This window comes from Urocampus carinirostris, chromosome 20 (assembly GCF_059441175.1).
Source record: "Urocampus carinirostris isolate Australia breed hairy pipefish chromosome 20, RoL_Ucar_1.0, whole genome shotgun sequence".
NCBI classification, from domain to species: Eukaryota; Metazoa; Chordata; class Actinopteri; order Syngnathiformes; family Syngnathidae; genus Urocampus; species Urocampus carinirostris.
The window spans coordinates 834,385-856,605 of record NC_142368.1 but is presented as its reverse complement, the minus strand read 5'-3'; the positions used below and the strand labels follow the sequence as shown (position 1 = coordinate 856,605).

General features: G+C 41.0%; 1 protein-coding gene across 1 annotated transcript; it reads left to right on the top strand.

The window, feature by feature from the left end:
* The first annotated feature begins 1,163 nt into the window (after positions 1–1,163).
* On the top strand, positions 1,164–21,391 carry ppil4 (peptidylprolyl isomerase (cyclophilin)-like 4). The gene is made up of 13 exons (XM_088325487.1): positions 1,164–1,284; positions 1,479–1,546; positions 4,262–4,326; positions 4,388–4,505; positions 8,436–8,578; positions 8,658–8,754; positions 11,578–11,694; positions 11,766–11,890; positions 13,103–13,169; positions 13,230–13,341; positions 17,341–17,437; positions 18,357–18,480; positions 20,765–21,391. The coding sequence occupies exons 1-13, from the start codon at positions 1,215–1,217 to the stop codon at positions 20,912–20,914; spliced, it is 1,353 nt and encodes a 450-aa protein (XP_088181613.1). The 5' UTR covers positions 1,164–1,214; the 3' UTR covers positions 20,915–21,391.
* The last annotated feature ends 830 nt before the right edge of the window (positions 21,392–22,221 follow it).

Below are 22,221 nucleotides of genomic sequence, written 5' to 3'. Positions count from 1 at the left end.
TCCTTGTATTGTCATTCTGTGTAACAATGTACACAGAACGAAATGTCGATTGCACCTGACCCGTTGTAGCGCGCCGATGCAGCCGCAGCCAACAGAGGGCGCCGCCGACCACTTTTTAAGTCTTAGGAATGACTCGGCCGGGGCGCGAACCACCGACCGAGTCATTCCTAAGACTTAAAAAGTAACAGTTTCAATACGAGCGATTTGAATAGAAAAAGGCAAAATAAACATGTTACCTGCTCCAAATTTTAACCGCGATACAGACGCAAACGGCTGCGTGACCGGGCCCTAAACGTTAACAGGCCCTCCACCTGGTTTTATGCTAACGCCTAACCCAATCTATGTAATAAGCATTCCTAATGAACTATAATTGTCTTACGTGACTATCTTGCAGAAAATATAGAAAAATATGATTGTATAATATAATAAATAAATATTTAGCAAACGGAGTATCTCGGGAAAAAAAACGCAGAATTATGGAATAAACACAAACGACACATTATCATCAATTAAAAGGTCTTAAAAATATATATTTTATTTAAGGAAGTCCGTATAAACTACTAGATAGATAGATAAATTATCAATCTATCTATCTATTTCAACGTAAACAAGCCCTCCACGTGGTTTTAAGCTAGCGCGCAACCAAAGTTGTAATAAGCATTCCTAATGAACTATAATTGTCTTACGTGACTATCTTGCAGAAAAAATATATAATATAATATATATATAAATATGAGGAAACAGTTTTAATATATTATAATATATAAATATTTAGCAAACTGACTATCTCGGGAAAAAAAACGCAGAATTATGGAATAAACGCATACGACACATTATGATCAACGTGGTTTCTTTTGTCAACTTACACAATCAAATAATTATAAATGATATTTAGCGATATTTTTCAGAATCTAAAAATAAAAAATATCATATATATAATACGTATATAAAAAACCCGCAATTTTTTTTTTATCCATCGCCATCGGGGGAAAGCACTTACGCTTTTTTGTTATTTGAGTGCAATAAACGATATCTTACCGGGTACTTCATCGACTCGATATGATTGAAGATCGCAAAAAGGAAAAAGAAAAGGCAAAGTTTTGGAGCCATCATCTTGCTTGGCGAGTTCAACGCGCTTTGAGGCCAAATGAGAACCTGCGCGCCCGCGAAGTTCCAAATCCCTTTTTTTCTCGCGAGATCTGCTCGGCGTTGACATGGCGGTGCTCCTTGAAACCACGCTCGGAGATATTGTTGTGGATTTATTTACGGAGGAACGACCAAAAGGTGAAAACACTTCTATCAAAACTATTATTGCTTGAAAAACAAGTCAACGTTTGAAAAAGAAAATCGGAAAGCAGTCATAGATGGAAGATAAACGATCAATGCACGCTATTGGCTAGCTGTCTTGTAAACGTCGAATCAGTAAGTTGTAAATAATAACAAAGCGATCTTTGTTTGTTTGTTTGTTTGTTTTGCAGCCTGTCTCAATTTTTTGAAGCTCTGCAAGATCAAATACTACAACTATTGCCTCATTCACAATGTGCAGGTAATGAGACATCGTCCTAATCGGGGTTGGGTAGGGTTACTTTTACTTGATTACTTTCGATGACTTTTGGATGACTCCAATAGCAAATATGCTCATAAAAGACAAAAGAAAAACTAAATAGGAATCAAATGACTACATTTTGTGCAGGCTCGGGGAGTAACGTAATACACGGAACGGCAAAAATGATGTTTGGATTGATTTTCATTTTATTTCTGTCGCATTTGATGTCCGTTTTGCCGGAGATCAAAGCCAGGAGAGAAAGCTTACCACGTGTTGTGAGTCATCATTTTAGTCCTATTGAGTTTCTTTTGTCTTTTATGAGCAGATTTGCTATTGGCTGGAGCAGTGGACCACAGCAAGTAGGAGAACGAACAGTGAGAAAGAAGGAGGAGAAAGAAAGAAACAAAAGGAGAATGAGAAATGAGAGAAGGGAAAGAGGGATTAAACGAGACAGGAAGGGGAATAGAGGGAGAATGAATGAAAACTTGATTTCAAACTTTCAAATAAAAACAGAACAAAAACAATAACTCAACAACAAAATAATGTTACATATGTTCAAAAAGGGGTAGTAAGCAGATGCTTATTTTCCCTCCCCCTTCATCTTCCCTATTAAATACACCAATTATAGAACAACAATTGTAATAATATGAATAATAACCGTTATGATATAACAATAGCAACAATAACGCAAAGTGAACCATAGTTCTAGACGCACTATTCCCAATCTCTCCATTTTCTTCATCTCTGTATTCCGCCAGTAATGTTTTTTTGCATTTAAATTTAAACACGTGAATAGTTGGACATTGTTTGATCTCGTCCTGTAAATTGTCCCAAAGTTTGACTCCGCACACAGACACACACATACTTTTCCTGGTGGTTCTCACCTTTGGGATTAGGAATTGACGACAGCCCCTCAAATGATAATTTCCCTCTTTCCGAAGGAATCATTTTTGGATGTTTTCTGGAACTATGTTTTTGTTCACCTTAAAAAGCTGTTGTGCAGTGAAAAAATTGAAGAAAACATCCAATTTGAATCATTTGGACTGCAGGAATAAAATAGGAGTATGATCTAATTGCACGTTTTTGGAGGATAATTAGTGATTGCCCCAGACTTTTGCACAATATGTTAAGTATGGCAGAACTAGAGAACAATATCATAAATACAATGCATTATAGTTTAAAATGAATCTGGCTTAAATAATAATAATAATGTCATGTTTATTGAAAGTATTGTTAGATCCGTTCATCAAAATATGACACAAAACTAATGCTGAGACTTAAAAGTTTGCACCGAATTTGCACTAACAACCCGGTCAGGCAAAAAAATCCAAATTTTTGGTATCCTGAAAGAAATACAGGATACTAAGCTTTATTCATTATTGAAATGCTTTTAGATATGAAATGAAAATGAAATGATCTGCATTTCTATAGCGCTTTTCAAGTCAATGACTTTCCCAAAGCGCTTTACAATGTGCTCTACATTTCCCAATAGCGGCCTTAGCGGTATTAGGGGTTCAGTGTCTTACCCAAGGACACTTCGACATGTAACACGGACGAGCCGGGATTCAAACTGGGATCCCTTGATCCCGAGACCAGCGCTCTACCTCTCTACCTTTTAGATACTTTAGTTTGTATGTGTCTGATGGGTGTTTTCCAGCTTCATTTCTTGTCTATTATCACCCCTAAAAACTGAATTTAATGGAGAGAGAAGAGGAAGGGGGATAAAGAGAAAGAGTAAGACAGAGGAAGGAGAGAAGGAAAAGAGATGGACAGATAAAAATGTGGAGAAAGATGGAGTAAGACAAATAGAGAAATACAGAAAAAAGAAGAGGAAGAAAAAGAAACAGTAGAGATAGAGCGAGAAAGAGAATGTGAGAGAGAGAAAATGGAGGAAAAGAGAGAGAGAAGCAATTATAGCTTTTTTGGGAAGTGGCACCCAGAAACGGCATCTCACTTTTCTCCTCCTTTTCTCTCTTGTCTGGAGGGTCCCATTCTATCCCTCCTTGCTCTCACCGAATCCATTTACACCAGGGGCCTCAAACTCATTTGAACTCAGGGGCCACACCACGGAACAAACATTCTCTCGGGGGCCGGATGAGTAGATTAGAGAGAAAGAAGAAAGAGGGAGGGAAAAGGAGAGTGGGTGGGACAAAGAAAGAGAAAGAGAAGAGAGGGAGAGAGAGGGAGAGAGCATGAGAAACAAGAGATAAAAAAGTCAAGTAGTGAGAAGAAAGAGAAAAGAAAGAAATCCAAACAGAAATAGAAAGAGAGAAAGAGAGAATGAGCGAAAAAAGAAGGAGGGAAAGAGAGGAAGAGAGAAAAAGAATAGAGAGAAAGTAAAAAAGGAAGTTAGAGCAAAAGAAAGTGAAAAGACAGAGAAAGACAAAGAGGAACAAAGGATGAGAAAAAGAGACACAGAGAGTGAAAGAGAGAGAGAAACAGAGAGTGAGAGAAAAAGAGAGAGAGCGAGAGAGAAAGAAATACAAGTACAGCGTTATTTGTCAGAAGCACCTGGCTTTGGCAACATCACGTGAACATATTTCAACCTGCAGCTCGTTTTTCTCTTGCGCTTCGTTGAGTGTTGTCCTGCGGGCCGGATTCAATCCCTCAGCGGGCCTGATCTAGCCCGCGGGTTGCCCGTTTGACACCACTGATTTACACAATACGGCGCCCTCTATCATCATTTTCAATAGTGCGTCTTTCTTCTTTTCAAAGAGGGACTTTATCGTTCAAACCGGGGACCCCACCGGGACCGGCCGTGGCGGAGAGTCCATCTACTGGTAGGTGCCTTCCATATTTGTCTGCCGCCTGCCCGATTGGAATAACCATTCTCCCTTTCAGCAAACTTTACGGCGACCAAGCGCGTTTTTTCGACGCCGAGAAAATGCCTCGCATCAAACACAAGAAAAGGGGAACCGTCTCCATGGTCAACAATGGCGGCGACCGGCACGGTTCGCAGGTAAGTCTCAATTTCTTGAAGAACTGGAGGTGGAACCGTGAACGGGGGAACGGTTATCGGCACCGATATTAGGGAATTTGCCCGATGATTCATGCTCAGATGCAGCCAACCCTCTCTCCCTCCCTCGTTACTACTTCTGCCTTCCTTTTCCCTCCTTGCTACTGATAGGTTGGTCGTTTTGGTTGTAAAATTTCTCAGAATTCACTGTGTGAATATAACTTGTTTTTATATTCCAAAATATAAAAACAATCTTTCACACACACACACACATGAAGTAACGTTTCAATAATCAGTCGAATTGCATCTCTTGTACGTTTATCAATCTTATATTCTTTTTTTGTGAAGTGCTCATGTGTGCTGTTTCTCCCTGAAGTATAATAAATCACGCCCACGTAGTGGGCGGGGTCTCTTTCCCTTGTATCAACATCACATGGAGGACGTGAGTAAAATCTGCTCTTGGGTACGATTAGATTTTAACAATATATATGTATTTTATTTGTGTAAATATGGCCACGAAATAGTCTTAATAATGATTGACTTTAACAAATGAAACGACCGACCTATCACTACCCACCCCGCGCCTTCTGATTGGATAAGCGACCGGTGTTAGGAATGAAATATTACAAAATGTATTGTTTAGCAAATTGTAAGAATGAGTTATCTGACTCCATTAACCAAACACAAACTTTATTCTCCTAACAATGCATGCACCTTTCTTTTTGGGAAACGATGGACAAGAATAGCCGGCATTTTCACACGGGGGCAGATTTGATTTCTAAATAATTGAACTAAGTTTCATCCAGAGGGACGAAAGCATGACCAAATTAGGTGCCGAGGTGCCTAACTTGTTTGGGTGTTTGGGCAATTGGGTTGGCCATGGTCCAAAAACTTTTGTGTGTGTTTTTTTTGCAGTATTTTTTCCCTTTTTTCTTTTCTTTGTTATTGTATGTGTTTGTCTTGCTGTCGGTCACCCCTCTTGAGAGATATGACCAAGGTAGATAGATAATTTCACTAAGTGAATTACATTGAATTAGCCGAATTAAATCAAGTCATGTCAAGTCATGTTTATTTGTGACGCCCTTAATCCCAAAGAGTCTCCAAGGGCTGCACAGATCAAAGACTATTGCAAACTACAGACTATTACGACACCATTCCCTGATCTAAAACCTACATGAGGGCAAATAATACACAAATATTGTCCACATAAAATATAGGTTATTCATATGCATATGCTATTGACTCCAAAGCGCACGATAATGCCGACAGACAGAAAGGAAATCCGCCTTAAACATTTCTGCTTGGTTGGGCGTCGCTTATTGTGATTCGTTTGTTTCGCTACATTATTTCCGTTCACAAATAAACAGACTTGTAAAATTATTCCTAATATGGTAATTAGCGCTACCCCTTCAATTGATGAGGGTCTCATCTCATCAGCTGCACCGCTTATCCTCAGTAGGGTTGCGGGGATGTTGGAGCCCATCCCAGCAATCATCGGGCAGTGGGCAGGGGACACCCTGGACCGGTTACCAGCCCATCGCAGGGCACACAGGGACAGACAACTCACTCGCTCAGTCACACCTAGGGACAATTTGGACCGGCCGATTCACCTGAAATGCATGTCTTTGAAAAGTGGGAGGAAACCCACGCAAGCGCGGGGAGAACATACAAACTCTGCACAGTAAGGCCGGGAGCTGGATTTGAACCCACTCAGGAGGTTCCCACCACCTCAGAACTGTGCCGCACACACGCTAACACAAAGCACAAAGTGACGTTTAGCTAGCGTCAGGGGTCAGCAATAAATGATTGGTGAAAAATGAATGCCATTAATTGCGAAAAATTAATGGAATGGTTGCTTAAACTCATAAATCCATTTATTGCAAAATTTAAATAATTAGCAATTATTGCGACCCATTAATTGCGAAAATATTCGGGCTCATATTACCTATGAAAACCGTAGATATCAACGTTATTTAACAACGGCAATGCTTTTCTAAGAAATTTTTAGCGAAAATGTATTACTTTTGCACATATTTTTATTTCAAAACATCAATTTTTGACGATGATTTTGAAGTAAGGCCGGCCTTATATTCGGGGAAATACGGTAGCTGTACGTACGTAGTGTGGTTGCAAAGCAGCTTTTTATTGGTCGGGACAAAATCGGGCTTGTTGATTGGCTCACGTTTTGCCTCAAGCACGTACTTCGTGGATGCACATACGCACACGTTGTACACCACTACTACTACGCTGTATTGATTGTAATCTTGGCACGGTTATGGGACCGAAGGACAAAACGGTTAGAGAGTACTTCATGCAGATTGATGTCGTCAACGGCAAATGGCGCTGCTCATGTGGCGCCGAGCGCATCCAACGGCGCAACACCGGTTGGAGCAATTTGGAAAGCCACATTAAAAGTCAGCACTTGAAGAAAGAAAGTGATGCAAAGAAGCAGGAGTCATCCAATCCTGGATCGATAGAAAATTTCCTGTCGTCACCGGCTAGTATACCATTAAATGACCAATTAATGGCTAGAAATCCAATAAATACCCATTAATTGGCCTTGCCGCGAAAAAAGTAACATTAATTTTTTCGCACTTAAATATTTATTTTTTTTCCAAAAATCAATTACTGATGACCCCTGGCTAGCGTCTTCCGCAACACGTATATTCCACGCGCTGCTGAAAAAATGCATACATTGGCCGCATCGTTGCATAAGCCGCAGGGTTGACAAACGTTCTATGCATCCTTTACAATATGTTGCTATTGTAATTGGATTTTATGGCCCATATTATAACCTTTCAACCGGTCACTGGAGACCATAACGAGCTAGGTTATGAATTAGTGTCGCTCTTCGTTGAACCTCTCTCTCTCCATTGTCCCTCTATCTTCCACCGTTCTTCCCACGTCTTTTCACAAGCTGGCGTGCCGGCTCCTCTCACGGGCGTGCCGGCTCCTCCCACGGGCGTGCCGACTCCTCCCGTGGGCCCGCCGGGTGCCAGCTTCACCGCCTCCTCCTCGAAGGGCGTCGCAATGTCTAAAAAAACTCACATCGGCAGAGCTTATCAGAACAACTTCTCCAAGCAATGCCTGCCTCCTGCGTCACAGAGGCTCCCCAGTTCCTGCTGTTTACTGTAAAAACCGTTCTCCACTAGGTTACAACGACCTCGTCCCACAGCTCAGCCAGTGAATATCTTTTGCGTTAAATGTCATTTGTATTCGATTGTACGAAATACAAAATCCTTCACCGGGGACGGAGTAAACGGTGGAGTCCTGAAACACCGCTGATCAGATCGAGGGTTTCAAAAATCAGCATATGTCTGATTCAAATGGATCATAAGAAGTGTAGTAGACCTATTTTAGGGAAGAACGTACAGGTTGAGACTGATATATTAGCTCTTATCGTAACTTCAATTGGTCAACGAAGCATGTGTGTTTGTGTTTGAGAAAGCATAGAAAGCACGCTCAAGTGGAAGAGTGAGTGATTAGCTTCTAGCATAACATTGGTCGGTTAATCCAGCTTAAAAACAGGAGTGCTCCGTTGATGCTCTTTTTGTTTTGTGTCCTGTTAGTGGTGTTGCATTTTTTTAGATATTTATTTTCAAATTAAATCAGTGTTTTTATGTACCTTTTTGTATATCGCTATTCACACATTAACAATAATGCCGACGGATGAAAAAAAATCCACCTAAAAGCATTCCTGCGTGGTTTGACAATCCTTCTTGTAGTCGGTTTGTTTCGCTGCATAATTTCCCTTTTTGTTTTCATTTATAATAAATATTCTCCCTTATTTTGTTTTGCATTATAAAAAAATTGCTTAGGCCAATTTTTGAAGGTTTTACAGCAGATAAATATCAGTTAATAGCAATATTGGACAGGGGCCCCGGAATGTCTATCCCTTCCGGAAACGCGTCTAAAATCCCAGTTTTGTTCCAGTTCCTGATCACCACGGGTGAGAATTTAGACTACCTGGACGGCGTGCACACGGTTTTCGGGGAAGTCAGCGAAGGTTTGGAGGTGGTGGCCAAAATCAACGAGACTTTTGTGGACACCGATTTTGTCCCCTTCCAGGACATCAGGTGCCTTCGAATCGACGTCCCTCTTCTCCGTGATAGACTTTATTTAACCGGGTTCTATTTTTTATATATCTATATATAGAATCAACCACACCGTGATCCTGGATGATCCTTTTGACGATCCGGCGGATCTCCCGGTGCCTGATCGATCTCCTGAACCCACCAGAGAGCAGCTGGATGTGAGTGACCAGTCCGACCCGATAATTCCCAAAAAAGAAATGAGAAGAAAAAAATGTAATAAGGGAGGGAAAAACGGGAAAAGGAACGAGAAAGAAAAAGGAAAATAGAGAACAAAAGGAAAAACAAGAAAAAGGGAGGGAAAAAACAGAAGAAGAAAAAAGGAACAAGTAAGAAATAAGAAAATTGAAAATAAAAGGAAAAACAAGAAAAAGGAGGGAAACAAGAGAAGAAAAAAAATGTAATAAGGGAGGGAAAAACGGGAAAAGGAACAAGTAAGAAAAAGGAAAATAGAGAACAAAAGGAAAAACAAGAAAAAGGGAGGGAAAAAACAGAAGAAGAAAAAAGGAACAAGTAAGAAATAAGAAAATTGAAAATAAAAGAAAAAACAAGAAAAATGGAGAAAAAAAAAACAGAAAAAGGAACAAGTAAGAAATAAGAAAATTGAAAATAAAAGAAAAAACAAGAAAAATGGAGAAAAAAAACAGAAAAAGAAAAAAGGAACAAGTAAGAAATAAAAAAATTGAAAATAAAAGAAAAAACAAGAAAAAGGAGGGAAAAAACAAGAATAAAAAGAAATAAATGAGAAAAGAAGCAGGAAAAAAAATCTAGGAAAAAAAAGAAAAAAAATCTGGGGTCTTTCTGATGGGTTCGTTCAAATATATCAAGTCAAACATTGTACTTTCAGAATAAAAGTATGATTTGATGTATCGTGCAAGCAACTCAATAAATCCACAAAATGTTAGTAGTACGGAACCAAAGACACTTCAAAAATGGAACTCTCATGTGAGGTTAGGTTTTGGGCTAGGGCCATAGTTTGCATTTTAGTGGGGTTTCATTGTGTTAGGATTAGGTTTTTGGTGTTTGCTAGGGTTAGAGCTAGGGGTTTGGGTAAGGGCTCTGGTTTTGTTAGGTTTGGGGCTTGGGATAGGGTTTTAGTAGAGTCTGGCTAGGGTTAGATTTCAGACTAAGGCTAGGATCGGGGTGAGTTTTTTTGTAGGGTTGAATTTTGGCCTAGGATTAGGTTTGAGGCTAAGGTTAGGATTTCTTTAGGGTTAAGATTTGAGTTAGGATTAGGTTTTTTGGTGTTAGTGTATGGGCTAGGGATTTGTTTGGGTTAGGTTTTGAACTATGGTTAGAGCTAGGGTTCGGGTTAGGGCTTGGGTTTTGTTAGGTTTGGGGCTTGGGATAGGGTTTTAGTAGAGTTTGGCTAGGGTTAGGTTTTGGAATAAGGCTAGGTTTGGGGTGAGGGTTTGGTAGGGTTAAATTTTGGGCTAGGATTAAGTTTGAGGCGTTAGTGTATTAACTAGGGATTTGTTAGGTTTTGAACTAGGGTTTGAGCTAGGGTTTGGGTAAGGCCTCGGGTTTTGTTAGGTTGAAGCTTAGGATAGGGTTTTAGTAGAGTTTGGCTTGGGTTAAATTTTGGACTGAGGCTAGGATTGGGGTTAGGGTTTTGTAGGGTTGAATTTTGGGCTAGGATTACGTTTGAGGCTAAGGTTAGGGTTTCTTTAGAGTTAAGCTTTGAGTTAGGATTAGGTTTATGGTGTTTGTGTATGGGCTAGGGATTTGTTTGGGTTAGGTTTCGAACTAGGGTTAGAGCTAGGGTCTGGGTAAGGGCTTGGGTTTTCTTAGGTTTGGGGCTTGGGATGGGGTTTTAGTCGAGTTTGGCTAGGGTTAGTTTTGGAATAAGGCTAGGATTGGGGTGAGTTTTTTTGTAGGGTTGAATTTTGGGCTAGGATTAGGTTTGAGGCTAAGGTTAGGGTTTCTTTAGGGTTAAGATTTGAGTTTGGATTAGTTTTTTTGTGTTAGTGTATGGGCTAGGGATTTGTTAGGGTTAGGTTTTGAGCTAGGGTTTGGGTAAGGGCTCAGGTTTCGTTTTGGGCTTGGGATAAGGTTTTAGTAGGTTTAGCGTTTAGACTAGGGTTCGATTATGGACCGGGGCTAAGATTGGGGTGAGTTTTTTTTTAGGAATGAATTTTGGCCTAGGATTAGGTCTTAGGCTAAGGTTAGGGTTTCTTTAGAGTTAAAATTTGAGTTAGGATTAGGTTTATGGTGTTTGTGTATGGGCTAGGGATTTGTTTGGGTTAGGTTTTGAACTAGGGTTAGAGCTAGGGTCTGGGTAAGGGCTTGGGTTTTCTTAGGTTTGGGGCCTGGGATGGGGTTTTAGGCGAGTTTGGCTAGGTTTAGATTTTGGAATAAGGCTAGGATTGGGGTGAGGGTTTTGGAGCATTGAATTTTGGGCTAGGATTTGGTTTGAGGCTAAGGTTAGAGTTTCTTTAGGGTTACGATTTGAGTTAGGATTAGGTTTTTGGTGTTAGTGTATGAACTAGGGATTTGTTAGGTTTTGAACTAGGGTTAGAGCTAGGGGTTGGGTAAAGGCTCGGGTTTTGTTAGGTTTTAGGCCTGGGATAGGGTTTTAGTCGAGTTTGGCCGGGGTTAGATTTTGGACTAAGGCTAGGATTGGGGTGATGGTTTTTGTAGGGTTGAATTTTGGCCTAGGATAAGGTTTGAGGCTAAGGTTAGGATTAGGTTTTTGGTGTTAGATAGATAGATGGTTAGGTTTTGAACTAGGGCTAGGGTTTGGTTGAGGGCTTGGGTTTCTTTGGGTTCAGGGTTTGGGATAGGGTTTTAGAAGGGTTAGGGTTTAGACTAGGAATGAATTTTGGGCTAGGATTAGGTTTGAGGTTAGGGTTTTAGTACGGTATAGACCGGGTTATGTTTTTGGCCTAGGGTCTCGGTAAGATTAGGTCAATGTTTGGGCCGAGGTCAGGACGGCGGCCAGGGTTAGATCTCGGGTTTAACCCTTTCGACCCCATCCCCGGCAGAGCGGTCGGATCGGCGCGGACGAAGCCATTGACGACGCGGACGGGAAGGCGGCGGAAGAAGTGGAGGAACGGCTGAAGGAGAAGGAAGCCAAAACGCGAGCCATCCTGCTGGAGATGGTGAGGGGACCAAGGGGGACGGGGTCCGGGGGACGCCTTTTTTTGTGTCCCTAACGTCCGTCCCGTCCTAGGTGGGCGACCTCCCCGACGCCGACGTCAAACCTCCCGAGGACGTCCTCTTCGTCTGCAAGCTCAACCCCGTCACCACCGACGAGGACCTGGAGATCATCTTCTCCCGCTTCGGCCACATCAAAAGGTCCGCCGCCAAAAAGGGGGCTGAACCGCTAGATCAAAGAGGGAGATGAGCGGGGAAAAGAGAGAAATGGAGACAAAAATCACAGAACAAGGAGAGTCAAAAATGGAGAGAGACTGAGGGGGGAGAGAAAAAATAATGAAAAAAGAGCAAAAGATGAAGAGTGATAGAGAAAGAAAGCGAAAGGAGATAAAGAAAGAAATGGAGAGAAAAAGAAGAGAAGGAAAGTCAGTAAGAGATAGGGGGAAAGAAAAGAAGCAAATGAGAAAGAAATGGAGAACTCATAAAAAAATAGAGAAGGAGCAAAAATAAAAGAACAAGGAGATTCAAAAATAGAGGGAGAGAGACTGAAGGAGAAATAGACAAAAGAGAAAGAGAGAGAAAAAAATTATGAAAAAAGAGCAAAAGTTGAGGAGTGATAGAGAAAGAAAGCGAGAGGAGATTAAAGAAATGGAGAGGAAAAAAAGACAATGAAAGTCAGAAAGAGGTGGGAGGAAAGAAAGGAAGCAAATGGGTAAGAAATGGAGAACTCATTAAAAAATAAAGGAGGAACAAAAGAGATGTAGAGAGAGGAAAACAGAAATAAATAAAATAATGTCAGAAAAGATGAAAGAGAAAAGGAAAAATAGAGAAAGAGATGGGAAAAAAAAAGAACAAGGAGAGTCAAAGATGGAGAGAGAGTGAGGGAGAAATAGACAAAAGAGAACAAATAAGGAAAAGAGCAAAAGATGAAGAATGATAGAAAAAGAAAGCGAGAGAAAAAGAAGAGGAGAGTCAGAAAGAGATAGGAAGAAAATTAGATAGATAGATAGATAGATAGATACTTTACTTTAGAATGAAATGGAGAAGTCATGAAAAAGAAATAAATAGAAAAATAAAGAAATGGAGAAAAATGAGCGAGGGGATAGAGACTGAAAAATAGGGAGAAAACGAGAGTGAGATGAAGACAGAAAAAAATGGAGAGAGAGGGAAAAAGAGGTATAAAAACCGGCAGTTGCTTTGTGAGTGTCTGGTCTTTGACGACATCACGCGGACCTATTCAAAAGTGCAGCTCATTTTTCTCTTGCGCTTCTCCGCCTTGTCATCGGGGCCTAGATTCCGACCCTTGACGTGCCTGATCCGGCCCTTGGGCTTCATGTTTGCCACCCCTGCTCTAGAAAATCTGGATATGAAGACAGAAGAGTGTCTCATTTCTCCATATTTTGTCCCGTTCAGCTGCGAAATCATTCGAGACTGGAAGACCGGAGATTCCCTCTGCTACGCTTTCATCGAATTCGAAAAGGTGATTTATTTATTTTTTTTGCGTAGTGCGGATCGAGTCATGGATTTCTTTTTTCTCTAGCAAGAGGATTGCGAGAAGGCCTTCTTCAAAATGGACAACGTCCTCATCGACGACCGACGCATCCACGTGGACTTCAGCCAGTCCGTCTCCAAAATCAAGTGGAAAGGAAAAGGTAACGTCACGTAACTGTAATCTTTGTGACTTGAGTCATGATTACATTACAAGTTACTTTACATCAGGGGTGTCAAACTCACCATAGAACAAACATTCTGTCCGAGGCCGGACGAGTAGATTCAAGAGAAAGAAAAAGAGAGATAGAGAAATAAGAGAAAGAGTGAGGGAAAAAGAGAGGGAGGAAAAAAAGAAAGAGAGAGAGAGGGAGAGAGCGTGAGAAACAAAAGAAAAATGAAGAAAAAGAAGAGAAGGAAAGTCAGAGATAGGGGGAAAGAAAGGAAGCAAATGAGAAAGAAATGGAGAACTCATTAAAAAATAGAGAAGGAACAAAAATAAAAGAACAAGGAGATTCAAAAATGGAGAGACAGAGAGAGAGGGAGACTGAGGGAGAAATAGACAAAAAAGAAAGAGAGAGAAAAAAATAATGAAAAAAGAGCAAAAGATGAGGAGTGATGGAGAAAGAAAGCGAGAGGAGATTAAAGAAATGGAGAGAAAAAAAAGAAAAGGAAAGTCAGAAAGAGGTGGGACGAAAGAAAGGAAGCAAATGAGAAAGAAATGGAGAACTCATTAAAAAATAGAGAAGGAACGAAAACAAAAGAACAAGGAGATTCAAAAATAGAGAGAGAGAGAGGGAGACTGAAGGAGAAATAGACAAAAAAGAAAGAGAGAGAAAAAATAATGAAAAAAGAGCAAATGATGATGACTTTTCTAAAAAGTCGTGGGAGGGGGAAAAAGAAAGGGAGAGGAAGAAACAAATCCAAAGAGAAATAGAAAGACAGAAGGAGAGAAAAGAGAAAAAGCACGAAGGTTAGGAAGAGAGAAAGAAAGGTGAGAAAAGGAAAAAAAAGGAAGTTAGAGCAAAAGACCTTAAAAAGACAGAGAGAGAGAAAGAAACAAAGAACAACAAAGGACAAGGAAAAGAGAGACAGAAGAATGAAATCCAAAGAGAAATAGAAAGACAGAAGGAGAGAAAAGAGAAATGCGCAAAGGGTAGAAAGAGAGAAAGAGAAAAGAGAGAAAAGGAAAAAAAGGAAGTTAGAGCAAAATAAGTTAAAAAGACAGAGAGAGAGAAAGAAACAAAGAACAACAAAGGAAGAGGAAAAGAGAGACAGAAGAAAGAAATCCAAAGAGGAATAGAAAGACAGAAGGAAAGAAAGGAGAAAAGAAAGCGCGAAGGTTAGGAAGAGAGAGAGAAAAGGAAAAAAAGGAAGTTAGAGCAAAAGAAGTTAAAAAGACAGAGATAGAGAAAGAAAGAACAAAGGAAGAGGAAAAGAGAGAAGAATGAAATCCAAAGAGAAATAGAAAGACAGAAGGAGAGAAAAGAAAAAAAGCGCAAAGGGTAGGAAGAGAGAAAGAGATAAGAGAGAAAAGGAAAAAAAGGAAAAAAGAAAGAAAAAGAGAGGGAGAGAGCGTGAGAAACAAAAGATAAAAAGTCGTGAGAGAGGGGGAAAAAAAAAGGAAAGGAAGAAAGAAATCCAAAGAGAAATAGAAAGACTGAAGGAGAGAAAAGAGAAAAGAAAGCACGAAGGTTAGGAAGAGAGAAAGAGAAAGGAGAGAAAAGGAAGTTAGAGCAAAAGAAGTTAAAAAGACACAGAGAGTGAAAGAGACAGAGGGAGAAAAGGGGTGGAGAAAGAGAGAGAGAGAGAGAGAGAAAGAAAGAAATACAAGTACAGCTTTTGTGAGAGGCGCCTGGCTTTGCCAACGTCAATTGGACCTATTTCAACCTGCAGCTCGTTTTTCTCTTGCGCTTCTCTGAGTGTTGTCTCAAGGGTCGGATTCAATCCCTCCGCGGGCCTGATCCGGCCCGCGGGCCGCCCGTTTGACACCCCTAGTTTAGAGGGACGTCAAGTTGATGCAGTTTCTTTTGGTCTGGATGCATCGTCGTGTACTTTTGCAGTTTTCAACATCCAGAGAAGGAAATGATGTCCACTGTGCTCACGGTTCTTGATTTCAACCAGTGTCGTATCAATGACACTACAATTACAGTAAATTCCGGACTATGGAGCGCACCTGATTATAAGCCGCACCCACGACATTTTGGGAGGAAAACCGATTTTGTACTTATACGAGCCGCACCTGTATATAAGCCGCATGCGCCCACTTTTAAACATGTAACACAAACAGAAAATTAACCCAAACCCAAAACAGTCCAAAAATCACAGCCGGCAAAATGAACGGAAAATAATATCGGTACTTAAGGTTTGACGCAGACCTGCAGAGTCCGGGTCCCGTTGAAAGTAATCCAAGGAAAAAAAAGTGTATATTTCCAAAGGTAAGGGTGGGAAAAATAGATCAGATGAACACATTTACTCACGCAACTCCTTTTTATTTAACCACATTTTTACCCCCTCTTCTTTCCTTGTCTGTCCCTCATCTTTAGCGGTCCCCACTTCAACTCGGCACCCCGCGTTTGTTCCGCCCCTCATTTTTTGTTCACCCGTGCAAAACATATCAGAATAAGTGTCTCAAATAAATAGATTACAAAAATATACAGTTGCAAATACATATTATACATGGTTACACATATTTACAAAGAAAGACGCTACACCGAGAGTTTTTAAAGCTTTAATAATAATATAACTTTCATCCCAAACCGTGCCTGTGAAGGGTAGCAAAACGCTACTAGCAACACGCTCGCGACACAGTAAACGGCTCTGTCAAAAAAACGCACCCTACCTTTAACAAGCACGGTAAACCGTCCTCATCTTCCTCCTTATAACTGACGTCATCAACGTCGTCTTTCTTCAGAATGGGAAAGAGACTTGGTCATGACTACGTCGTTTTCACGCTCTCCCTTTAATCAAGCTCTGCTCTGTGTAGCTCTGTTTCCTTCTTTATCGGACCGCTCGATTGCGTTTAGCTTGAAAGTTGGGTCATGTGCCTTTCTTTTTGCAATGATGAGGATATGTCTTCGCTCATTGAATTTACGCACAAGCCAAGAAATTGCAGTCTTCCTCTGCGCATATATTCCACCGCTCTAAATCTTACCTTTTGTACTCGAGCGCCGCATCACTGAATAAGCCGCAGGGGGAAAAGTAGCGGCTTATAGTCCGGAATTTACGGTACATGTCAATTGGAACCCCGGGCCGGTGTCAAGCTCGCGGCCCGGGGGCCAATTGCGGCACCCGAGGTGACGGTTTGAGACCCCGCCTTCATATTAAAGTTAAAGGGACAACTGCATTATGTGGTGCAACTTGTCTTCCAGATATTTTCTACTCCATCCATCTTTTATGTTTCATCTTTTTTTATCTCGTTTCGTTAGCCCTACCGCTTATCCTCATTAGGGTCACAGGGGGGGCTGGAGCCCATCCCAGCAACCATCGGGCAGTGGGCAGGGGACACCCTGAACCGCTTGCCAGCCCATCGCAGGGCACACGGGGACAGACAACTCATTCGCTCATTCACACCTAGGGGACAATTTGGACCGGCCAATCCACCTGAAATGCCTGTTTTTGGAACGCGGGAGGAAACCGGAGTGCCCGGAGGAAACCCACGCAAGCACGGGGAGATCATGCAAACTCCGCACAGGATGTCTGGAGCTGGATTTGAACCCACGACAGGTTCCCATGACGTTTTGCCATAGAGTATTTGTGAAATATGTGTGAAACTGGAGTGTCATGCCCAATTTCGTTGTCACAATATGTTAATTTGTAACAATGACAATAAAGGTATATTCTATTCTATTTCAATAGTGCTAGGGAAAATACACTAGGGTAATATGCAAATGTGGGGGTGGGGTTTCGTGTGGGCTTTTACTCCCCCGGGTGGAGTTCAAGAGCCTCATGGCATGAGGAGTTTCTCCACCTACGAGTTATATCAATAATAATACACAGTCCCTTTAAGTAATGGATTTATTTGATTTTCAAATAAGCTCAAAATCTTTTCTATTTATTTCTATTTTTAGATGTCAGAAATATTTAAGAACATTGGGACGTTTGATCAGTGTTGTTGTTTTTGTTGCGATCCATTATCCCTTCTCCTGTGTCTTTCTCGCCAGGCGGCAAGTACACCAAAGAAGACTTCAAGGCTTACGAGAAAGACCTGGAGAACCGATCCAAGCTGGCTCTGAAGGACCAACTCAAGCCAAAGCAAGAGTATCCTCAAACTAATATTCCACGAGTCACCGGCGACTGAAACGATGAGTCGGCATTATTAGGAATTATTCTCAAATTTCTGCAGAAATTGAAAACGCGTGAAAAGAATTGGGAGCAGTGTTTGGTCGGAAGGGACATCAATCCATCAACCCGTGTCCTCTATTTAGGGACAGGCAAAAAAAACCTCAAACAACCTTTTCATTTTTTATTACTCTAGAACAAACCTAATTTACAGGCTCAAGTGTTTTTAAACAAATTAAAAAAAACAACTTAATAACTTCTGTCAAACGATCAGGGTTTAAAATAAACGTGGTTAAACGTAACCCGGGATCCATTTTTACGCGCCAGTGTGCACAATCATTGATTGATTATTGGGAAGAGAAGTCTATTACTTACAATTCTTTCACAACGTCTAAAAAGAAATGCCACGGTAACATACACATTTGCAAAGGTTTTACTGTTGTAAACTGGTCTTCTCTTGGAAACGCCTAAGGTTTAACTGTGTGTTTAGAGTGTTCCCTTTCAAAAGAGACCAATAAATGCTTCCACAACCATCATCTCAATCGACTTTGGGCGCGTCTCCATTGGGATTTGAGCTGAAATTGACAGGAACGTTAAGGGGGTAAATGTTCCTGCGTCACCAAGCTACTGCCACCATAGGTCTGCTTAGCAAATTTGGTAACGAGGTGTTTTATCGGCTGTATTCAGGCTTGTACTTCGGTACTTGATGTTTATGCCGCCATTTCTGTAGGTTTCCACTCCATACTGAGAAGGAGTGACCCTCAGCAGAGATCCTATTCACGTAGAGACGCCTCACTCTCTTGTCCGATTGAAAACCAGAGTCATCGCTCACGATCTTTTGATTTTGTGAACGAAAGGATGGGGTTTTGGGATGGCTCTTTCCTTGACCCTCTCAAAGTTCTCGATACGATCTGCTGTCGGAGGACGAGGAGGAAGAATCGGGAAAGGGGAAGCGCAAAGAGAAGAGGCATCGCGATCGACGGGATTCTCACGCCGAGGGAAGCAAGTCCAAAAAACACAAGGTGCGTGGAAAAGTAGCTTGTTCATTTCTGGAGAAATTCCAGCACTTTTCAAGGACCTTTAAAAGCCATTTCTCCCTATTACTCCAGCAAATAAATCTGGCTCGGCTCTTTCGGCTCGGCTCACTGAGAGAGTCGACTCTTTTGACTCCCAAGCGGCTCCTTTTTTTAAGTTTTTGATAAATACATAGTGAAACGATATGCGGCTAATTATTGAGTAATTCAATATTTCGCTTTTACTCACTCAACAGATTTAAAGTCGAAAAACAACAACAACAAAATCCCTGAAAATGCAAGAAAAAAATCAAAATAGTAACTCTCCGGTGCGATAAATGAATGATAAAATGCAAAAGCAACTCTTGACAATGTGATTTTAACCCATTTAGACAGAAGAAGAAGAAAAAGAAAGAACACAAGAGATAGAGGGAGGTGTAGAGAGAGAGAGGGAAACAGAAATAAATGTAAAAATAATGTCAGAGGAAAGGAAAAAGAGAAAAATGAGAGAGGGGATAGAGACTGAAAAATACAAAATGGAGAAAATGAGAGATGGACAGACGGAGAGAAGAAAAAAAAGGGATAGAAGGCGCCAGTTGCTTTGTGATCAGCAGGGCTATGGCGACATCATGTGGACCTGTTCAAAAGTGCAGCTCATTTTTCTCTTGCGCTTCTCTGTGTTGAAAAAAACTACAAATGAAAATGAGTAAAACAAAAAGCAAACGATAAGCAGTCTCTAAGATTGAAAAATGGATATTTTGAGTTACTTGACCTGAAAGTTAAAAGTTCACTGCCAAGTGAAAAAAAATAAATGCTTTTTTCTTTGCAAAATGGATTTTAGGATTTGGTACATGACTGCCCCCTAGCGGACGTTTCCCTGCGCCTTCTAGAAGGCCCCGGCTTTGCAAACTCCAAATCCGATCGGCTCGACCAAAAGCCTTCTCGACGTCTGATTTCAGGGTAGGCGGCCTTCAGGATTTAGCCTGAAGGCCTCTGGGTCATTTCTGAGCCTGGCAAAAAGTACTGGCTGACATGTGATGAGTTTAAGGCACAGGGGTCAAACAGGCGGCCCGCGGGCCGGATCAGGCCCACCCATGGTTTAAATCCGGCCCGCAAGACAACAGTGAGAGAAGCGCAAGAGGAAAATGAGCCGTCGTTTGAAATATTTCCACCGGATGTCACCAAAGCCAGTTAACGCTTGCAAAACAATTGTGGTAGCATTTCTCCATTTCTCTCTGACTCACTTCTGTTTTATTTATTTCTCCCTCTTTTTCTTTCTCCTGTTCACTCTCTCTCTATTTCTCTTTTCTCTATTTCTCTCTCTCTAATTTCTCTGTCTTGCTCTCTTTCTATTTTCTCTCTCTAATTTACCCTTTAATTATCTTTCTTTCTATTTTTCTTTCTTTCTCACCCTCTTTCTTTCCCTTCTTTGACCTCTCTCTCTCTCTCTCTCTCTCTCTCTCTCTCTCTCTCACCTCACTTTGTCTTTTTTTTCTCCTGCTGACTTTTTCTTTCTGTCGTTTCACTTCTCTTATTCTTTTTATCTTTTTCTTTTTTTTCACTTATTTTTATCTCTCTATTCATTTCTCCCTTCTTCTGCATTTATATTTCTCTCTCACTCTCTAACTAACTTTCTTTTTCGCTGTCTTGCTCTCTTTCTATTTTCTCTCTCTAATTTAAACTTTAATTCTCTTTCTATTTTTCTCTTCCTTTCTCACCCTCTTTCTTTCCCTATTACGACCTCTCTCACTTCACTTTGTCTCTTTTTCTCCTGCCGACTCTTTTTCTTACTGTCGTTTCACTTCTCTTATTCTTTTTATCTTTCTCTTTTTCCACTTTCTTTTTCTCTCTCTATTCATTTCCCCCTTCTCCATTCATATCTCTATTCTGCTCTCTTTTTCTCTCACTGTTTCTCTGTCTCCCTTGTTCTGCCTATCTGTTTATCGCTCTCTCTTTCCCTCCTTCTCTGTCCTTTTTTCCCCTCACTCTTTCTCTTTAACTTACTAGTCTGCCCCCTGTGAGATTTTTTATAGCATTTGTGGCCCCCAGCTAAAAAGAGTTTAAAACCCCTGGTTTATGGCTTGAAAACAGGCACCTGAAAGCAGCACAACTGAGGGAAAGGCCATGAATGGAAGCTAGCAGGCTATTTGGAACGATTCAATAAGTATTTGCAGACACAATATAATGACGTCAGGGGAACGGGCTATTTACGGTCCGGCAGAGAAGGCCTTGCGGGCACCGACGGCCCACCGCCGGGAAAAAAAATGTAAGTGTGGTGTCTTTATGTCTCCAGGACGACAAGGACAAGCGACGGGATCGGGAGCGTTCCCGAGAGCGTTCCCGAGAGCGATACCGGGAACGAAGGGACGACAAACGGGACAGGAGAGGGAGGAGTCGCAGTCGCTCGCCCAAAAGGTCCAAAGATAGGAGCCGATACAGATGAGGAGGGGACAAACCTTTTGCAACTTTTTTTCTAGAATATTTTGGATTTTTGAAATATGAACAGCTCAAGACTTTGATTGTTTGGCAGTCACCATCTCTCCGGAGGGAAATCGCCGTCCAAAGGTAACCCGAGTGGATTTCGGCTTTCCGGTCAAACCCGATTTCGATAAACCATGTTTATTGTTGTTATTGCGCCGCATATTTTGGTTTTTGATTTTTTTTTTTCCATATTGAGCGCAAAGGTCGCAGTAATGGACGCCGTTTCGTGGGCAAGGACTGAAAGACGAGGCCTTGGCCAATCAGCCTTTGGTATGACAGTAGCCACGCCCCTTTTGTCTTTTCTCCTTAAAACGATCACATTTTTTTTGTTATGTTTTTTTTTCCCCTCCAGAATTCGAATTCTCCAAATATGCTAAAAGAGTTGATGGCTTTGGAAAGAAAAGAAGAAAAAATAGAACTTTGGTTAGTTTTCCAAGCACTGCGTTGTTTTATTTTGCCTCGTCTTTTCTCCTTTTCCTCCCCAGAGTTGAGATTATTGTGTTTTCCAGACTCTTGAGTGTCATTTTATTTTTATTTGTAGTTTTTTCCCTTCTTAATGATGCATTTCGCGGGCCGGTGCGACTTATAGTCCGGGAAATACAGCACATAATACAAAAGAGAACTTCTCGACTTGAATTTCTTGCCCAATCCAAAATGTCCTCCAGGTTTTTGTTCTGCCCGGATTGCCAAAAAAGACCAGTTCTGCCTAGCAACAAGTAGCCAGAAATGCTAATGCTAATGCTAAAACAATGATGTCAAAAACTCATTTCAGCTCAGGGGACACGGGTTCGAATTAAAAAAAAACATTCTCCCAGGGAGAGAAAAAAAATGAGAGAGAGAAAGAAAAAGAGTAAGTGAAATGGGTGGAAAGAAAGGGAGACAGCAATATAGAAAAAGAAAGAGAAAAGAAAGAAACATAGAGATAAGGAGCAAAAGAGAAACAGGAATTTAAAAAAAAAAAAGAATAAAAGAGAATAAAGACTGGTACGCTGAAAGGGAGTGAGTAAGAAAGACAAATATAGAAGAGGGAAAACGAGAGTGTGGAAGAGAAGAATGGGAGAAATAAGAGAAAGTGAAATCGGTGGAAAGAAAGTGAGACAGCAATACAGAGAAAGAAGAGAAAAATAGAGATAACGAGCAAAAGAGAAACAGTAATTAAAAAAAAAGAGTAAAGAGGATAGAGGGAAAGAAAAAGACAGAGAAAAGGACAGTGGTATAGTAAAAGGCTGTGAGTGATATAATATAGAAGAGAGAAAACGAGAGAGTGGG

Bases quoted from the DNA above. Each gene is read 5' to 3' on its own strand.
- ppil4 (XM_088325487.1), top strand. From the start codon at position 1,215: ATGGCGGTGCTCCTTGAAACCACGCTCGGAGATATTGTTGTGGATTTA. The intron at 4,327-4,387 runs GTAGGTGCCTTC...TCTCCCTTTCAG, and splicing joins GGCGGAGAGTCCATCTACTG to CAAACTTTACGGCGACCAAG. The intron at 4,506-8,435 runs GTAAGTCTCAAT...GTTTTGTTCCAG, and splicing joins GCGACCGGCACGGTTCGCAG to TTCCTGATCACCACGGGTGA.